Here is a 7,329-nt window from a genome sequence, read left to right as displayed (position 1 = left end):
TCAAATTTAGATAAAGGGTTCAAATCTTAAAGGCTGAATGTTCTGTGTATAAGTGGCGATGACGAGCGTTTAGAAATATTGTGTTTTTATTTTTTGTTGATGTTGATGTTTATATTTGAAAAGATACGCTTAATTAAATGCGTATTTACTTTTAAGCACCTTCTTATATCTAAGGTTAATATTTCAAAATTAATCTAACAACTTGCCATAGTGTAGCAAATCAATGACTTTGTATTGATGTCACATACAATAGAAATAATTTAGCCTTTATTTAGGTGCTTTTACCTGCAGCGCATTGCAAACATAAAAAACCCGATAAACGAAATTATAAAACACGTTTACTAGACTTAATTCGTGAAACATAACTCTATTTCACTAAGTACATACACATACACCCTATCCGAAAAAGTAAATCGGTCCCTGGTCCAGGTCTTACCACGAGACCTGGACGGTAATAGCACAATGTGAGTGGAGCATACACTGTCTTGTATACAACTGGCTTTCCTCTTTGTATAATAAGTGTATCTTTGATGTACGCAGGTCTGTTTGTTTGGGCTTCTCTGTGTACGATGTAACAGTTTCCAAAAATGCAATTCTCAAGCACTTAGCTTTCTAAAGTGATCTATAGTCAATTTCCCTTACCTACTTGCCTGTCTGTATACATCCCATCCTTTCGTGATTTTCCAAAATCTAGAAAAGTTTCTTTTTGAGGCATGCCACTTAGAGGTATTGATATGGATTGTGGTATACTGTATTTCTATGAATTCATACTGTATGTCTATTTGGTTTACTCGCATGTAATGGTATGCTTTTGAGTTAGAAGAAAAAAACAAATTCTAATGCATTTTTCATCCTTCATCACGCCAAAAAATCAAAACCCCCCTTTCGTTTACAGGTTCGTTTAAACTGGATGACTGGGAAACCCTCCTAGTTTCCTACCAAGACTTCCTTCCTGTGAGTGTATTCCTGATAGCCAGGATGCTCTGATGATCGCTCGTCACCTGAAGGTCTAGGTAGAGTGACCGTGAGTCCCGACCACAGAGGCTATATACGACACTACTCACTGCAGAGTGACATAGTACTGGTGATACTTCATACTACCACCTACCACTAAACCCTACCAACACTACCACACCATCACATCATGGCTTACTCAGCACTGGTGAGTAGCACATACATGTTATGCTTTGAATGTATTGACTGTTCAGTTTATGTCAAGTAATTGAACTTTGACAGTGCAATGTACTACTTCTAATCTAGATTGCTAAAATATGTCGTAAATTATTTAGTTCTTATAACTTGCTGTCTGAAAGTAACTAAGAACAAATTCGTCTTCTAATATTAATTAAATAGTTTATCTATTGGCATTGTACGTGTTATTATTTTTTAGCTAGTAAATGATACGTCTAGTAACACTTAAAAACATACAATTTTACTCTTATAGAGTTAACTCACAAGACGGTAAATATAAAAGATGGTAAGTGGATGGATCACCACTTACCAAATTTTAAACGTATTTACCATCTTGTGAGTAACCGTATTTAACAATATGTTATAAGTGTTATTAGACGTCTTTATTACTTTCCGCAAACTTATATTAGTTACTGCTGTGAACATTCATTAACCAAAACTACTACACATATCGTGCGACAGGTTTGTTTTATTCCATCGTAAAACTTTACTGTTAAATAAATGTTCCTTTGGCCTTTTTCTGAATCTACAATTTTTTATGACTTTCTTTATTTGCAAATGTTTTAAAGCAATAACCAACTGTCAAATGTTTTTGAAAAGGGAACTATTGCAAAACTTTATCGTGAGTAAAAGTGTTGGCAATCTTAAAAAAACAATTTAAAATAGGACGACACATGTATGTTGGTAATTTGTTAATTATATAGTGGGCTCTCGATGAAATGATACAGCTTGTACATAACAAGAATGTCGAATTAATAATAATCTATGATTATTACAATTTCAATTCTCCTGAACATTCTCTGTTGCCCATGAATCAAGCCTTTTAGGCTAAGTATAGTAATAAATACTTTTTAAATTTATATACGTTTTATAATATTATTACAGTATAAATTCGTCGCAAACTACCCCCAATTGGCAAACATGTTACTTTTCACAATTTCTAGAAAATATAAATTCTTGCAGATCGTTTATTTTTAAAGCAATATCATTTTTTTCAGTTAACGTCATAAGGCTGTATAGTGTATACTGCCATAATTATAACGAACAAAAAACGTGTTAGACCATAAGTGTGTATTTTATGAGAAGTAAGGATTACTAGTGTACCTGTTGCTCGAATTCGAGCAATTGCTAAGTATTACAGGCGTTATTTTAAAACTAATAACAGTCATAATTTATGATGAATTTAAAAGATTCGACTCAAAGATTATGGAAATACTCAAGATGTACATAACAGATCGATATAATCAAAATTTCTTGTTAATATCTTATCATTTTTCAAAAGCTGATCTTGTAAAAAACATTAATTCTATTTCTTCTCCTTGGTGGTGTTCTATGACTTTCCTATGTTTCCATAGTTTGCAAATCGGCTCTTTCAATGATTACTAAGAAATGCAGCACAGTGTTAATTCGGTTTTCTTTTTAGTATCCTGTATATCATATTATCCAGGCTCTCTCGATTTTTTCCATTGTAATATCTACGCCCTCCCAAATTCAAATAGTAAATATTTCATTTCAACCAAGTCAGTAGTAGCAAACTGTTAAATTAGCAAACGTATTGACTGTTTACAATTAACATATGTTCTTCTTCTCACTTTTAATTTCTGACAACAGCTGGAGTTTCATAATAATGTTTGTTTTTCCATGTTAATCTTATGGAGAAAAACGAAACTTTAAAGAGCCCCAGGGCCTTACTCTCTAATTATTTCCCTAAAAAGAAGGTTTCCTGCACAACTTCACGTTACGCTCTTTCCAATGACGCCAAAAGTATGTCAATCGGTTCAGTAGTTTCGTAGGAGTAATTGTCACAAAAAACTTGCTTGCGTATTAAATAAGTAATAGATGTTGACAAACTCTAGAGAGAATCTTTTATTGTGATATGAATTTATCTGTTTTGGAATACTGCTAATTCGGGAAATTTTCTATGTTGTACTGTCAACAGCTTTACTTCCAAGAAAAAATCCAAGAAGATATACTTGCTCAAAACTTGTAAAATGAGGGTTATCTTTTGGGGGATTGGGGATCACTAATATTTTTTTTAATTTACTTTGTTGCTTAAGGTAATTAAAGAGTTAGACTGTCAATTTAGAAGGTTGATCACGAGTAAAATCAAACTACTTCAAAGGGGTCGATCTAGACCTACGTTGGTAGCTGTCTTTTTACAATGCAACTGAATTACGATTCAAACAAAAGAAGTAAAGCCCATAGTTTTTTTTTATTCTTAAAATTCCTCTTATCCACACAAAAAAAAAATAGGCTAACCCCCAAAAACTTGTATTGATGAAATATGTAGGGCATGCATATTTAAAATTATGTAGGATCGTCTTCTGTTTGTTGGTGGTTTAAGTGCAGTTGAAGCATTTATTCTGCGATTCTGGACGAATTTTCGTGACATGTAAAGGCTTTTAAAATAATCCATTACAATACCTGTCTTATCAAAAGGTCATTCGAGTATAACGTGCAACTGACGAAAGTGAAGGATTGTTGAGTAAAAGCGTAGTGTAGTGTGTCGTAATGACGTAAGAGCCAAAAAAGGAAATTACCGTATCTTAAATTTAATCAACTAGGTGTTATTTATGGTCAAGTTAAGGTTATTAGTCTATTTAGTTACATTTTAACTTCCGTTATTTCTTTTTCAAGGAATGTATTTAAAATTCAGACATGAAACAACATTCAAACAGCTCGTACTTGAGCATAATTAAAAAAGATAAACTATCCGATGAGTCTTAATTTTAGTTCACCTTAATACAGTAACTGACTTTAAATAAAAGTACTGTAATAAAGAGAATAGGCCTATTCTAAAACTTGTTTGTAAAATTATATCAATAAAACAAAGCAGCTAGTTCGCATTGTTGTATATATTATTCGGCTAGCTATCCTTTGCAATTGCATATTAACTATTTAAAGTATTTATTCAAAACTTTCAAATCTTCATAAAGTGTTTATTTTCAAACAAGATCTTGTTTTAATTCAACCCAGATCATCAAGTTATGTTGAAACATTTCGGTGCAATTATAAAATAGAAGAAACAATTTTGCCTTCTTGTCTCATGAAAATATTATATTTCTATGTCATTTCCAGAGGTCTTAGCAATATACTACGTGATTTTGATATAAAACTGAATTTTTAGTTTACATATTTATAAAAAAAACGTTCTTCTCGTTCATATATTTACAGTTACTGATTACCCCTAATAGAAGATTGTCTTACTCTTTGGTCTTAGTCTGGTGTTACAGTTTATTTCATTATTTTATTAGTTTTTTCTTTCATTTATATGAGGCACGAATTCAAACAAAGCCATGTATGATGATAATTTTTTGCTAGACTATTGTGAAATGGCCTGTTTTTTTTACATGTTTATCACCTGCGAAAATTCATAATTGCATTGTTTACTACGGAAAAAGAATGTTTACTATGCGATAGTAATGTTTACTTTTATTGGATTTATTGACGTAAAAAAACAAAGATTTTGTATTTTTTTTTACTATTTTATTTCGCAACAACCAAAACTTTATAATCAATGTATTAACTTTAAATTGATAACCTAAACAATGCTATGAGTTTTGTACTGTTCCTAACTGTAATTATTAATATCCAATGTATTTTTTTACTAATAAAATATTATCTTTGTGGTGTAGCGAAAAGAAACGTTCAAAAATCGAGGGTAATTGGGTCTATACATATTCTGGACCATTTAAAGTACTCGATAAGTCACTTCAAATATTTAAAAAAAATGCAAATGTAATTACTTACTTTCTACTCTTGTTATGAAATATGATATTAAAATTTTACAGTTGGCATAAATGTAAAACCAAAATAATATTTTTTCACAATAAAATAGCTTGTGCTACAACGTTCCAGTATTTGTTCTGAACATTCTATTTTAGTTTAATTTTTTTTCACCCATACATTTTTTTCTTTAAAAAATTATTCAACAGTAGGTGTTGGCACAAATGGTTTACTGTAGATAAAAATTCACCTATTTTTTACGGAATAGATTTAATATAATTGACTAAATGGAGATATTATTATAAAACGAATTGTTTTGTCGAATCCATAATTCCCACCTAACTCACCCGTTTCGTGTTCCAGGTATACTTAAGCGTCTGTGTAGCAGTGGCTACAGCAGTCACCCCCTTCTTCGAGTCCCCCCACAACGAGAAGGCCGCCCCCTTCTACAAGGTCCCCGTGCAGAGGGACTTCTCATCCCCCTTCCCCGTATACACCGGAAAGTCTCAATCCTACAAGCAATCTTCATACAAGTCCGAGCCTTCGTTTTACAGCTCGGAGCCTTCTTACAAGCCGGAGCCAACTTTCTACAAGCCTCAGCCCTCTTTTTACAAACCAGAGCCCTCTTACTACAAGCCTCAACCTTCCTTTTACAAACCCGAGCAATCCTATTACAAGTCAGAGCCTTCTTACTATAAACCGGAGCCTTCCTACTACAAACCTGAGTCGTACAAGAGTGGATATGCCCAGGGCGCTACTTCCTACCAGACTGTAAGATTGGGCGGCGGAGACTACAAACCTCAATACAAACCTTACTACTAGTCTAGCTTCCCTTCTTATATTTATTCGGTTGTACAGTCATTATTTATTAAATCTCTGTTATTTATTACTGAAACTATCTCTTTCTTGTCCACCCTTATTTCTGTATGAAACCATAAATAGTTTTATTTTTAAACGAAAATAATTACAGTATTTGATTATAATATTGTTGGTAATATTTTGTTCAAGGTAAAGTTCAATGTCACTATTACCAAACATAATCGTACCTTTGACAAAAATCAATTAACTCTATGTCGTATTTGGTAGTGGTAAAGTGTTAAATATGCACAACTTTCGAAATATCAACAAAACTTCATTGTGAAAAAATATTTAAATTTTAGTAAATAATATCACACTACACAATAAAATATCGAACATGGTATAGTTGTATCGTTGTATGCAATTTCAACTAAATGTTTAACTTCATTCATGAAATACATGATTTGATGTTACTGTAATAAGCGACTGACAGATTTTTCAAATTTCAAAACCCATATAACTGTTCATTTTATTATTTATTTTCAATTACTTAAGTAGTTTTTGCAATAAATGGATTGAAAAATATATTTACAAAAATTAAACATAAAAATATAAAATATAAAATACCCCCGCCGCAGCAAACCTGCAGACTAAGCGAATTTCCATTTGACTGATTGGATTTACACTGAAATGTCTACTTAAAAATATAACATTTATTCCCTATTTAAATAGAATTAGTTTAACAAGTACTTAGGTTTGCTGCATCAGGGAGGGTAAAACTGTTCTTTTTTTGTAAAATGTTAATAGTTAGTAAGAAATAAAAATATTTTTCAAATTTGATCAAAATATGTTTATAAACAAGCAAACTACAACAGTTTACTTATTCTCCATAAGAATAACATTGGAATTTTAAATTTACAATTTTTTTGAATTTTCTCCGTAACCATTAGGCGCATAATAACGCTTCAATATACTAAATTATTTGTTTTTTTAAGCTCTACAAAATGGTTTGAAAAGAAATTGCTAAATTTTATGTTTTTTGGGTAAAAAATTAGAAAAACCTATTTTTACCCCATAAAACCCCCCGTAAACCCCCGTTCCCATGGTCCGATCATGCTGGATTGCGAACTCGTTCGAATAAACGTAGGTTTACACGTTTGTACCACATTTCATCTAAATCGGATCATTTTTGCTCGAGTTATCGTGCTAACGGACACACACACATATATATATATATATATATATATATATATATATATATATAAATATATAAATATATATATATATATATATATGAATTTGAACGGATGGTGTTTTTGGCCTCTAGGAACCTCAAAATGAAAAAAAAAATCGGTCCCGCGTCCAGGTCTTACCATGAGTACTACGGTAATAGCTTATTCCCTATATGGGAAATTCGCTAAAACTCATTAGTTCTCAGAGACAAGAACAAATAAGTGACCTGGTCATAGAGTGTACAGTTAAACCTCATCACAATCAAACTTTAAGTTGTTGTATGACCTTTGGGCGTTATATCATATTTTCAATTTGAGCATGATATTCTGTGTTTCGTTGAAGGAGTAACACCGTTACAGCATGCTTTGTCTATATAATTTA

The 7,329-nt window shown here is 31.7% G+C and overlaps 1 protein-coding gene across 1 annotated transcript; it reads left to right on the top strand.

The window, feature by feature from the left end:
• Positions 1-1,076: 1,076 nt before the first annotated feature.
• Positions 1,077-5,771, top strand: LOC129002172 (adhesive plaque matrix protein-like). Its single transcript, XM_054429782.1, has 2 exons — positions 1,077-1,162; positions 5,281-5,771. Exons 1-2 carry the CDS (start codon positions 1,145-1,147, stop codon positions 5,737-5,739), a joined length of 477 nt encoding a protein of 158 aa, XP_054285757.1. The 5' UTR covers positions 1,077-1,144; the 3' UTR covers positions 5,740-5,771.
• Positions 5,772-7,329: the final 1,558 nt, after the last annotated feature.

The sequence above is a fragment of the Macrosteles quadrilineatus genome, unplaced genomic scaffold (genome assembly GCF_028750875.1).
Source record: "Macrosteles quadrilineatus isolate MER2022 unplaced genomic scaffold, UCM_ALF_1.0 Scaffold_9__3_contigs__length_116548681, whole genome shotgun sequence".
NCBI classification, from domain to species: Eukaryota; Metazoa; Arthropoda; class Insecta; order Hemiptera; family Cicadellidae; genus Macrosteles; species Macrosteles quadrilineatus.
Note: the sequence above shows the minus strand (reverse complement) of the source record. Positions and strands in the feature narration are given on the sequence as shown.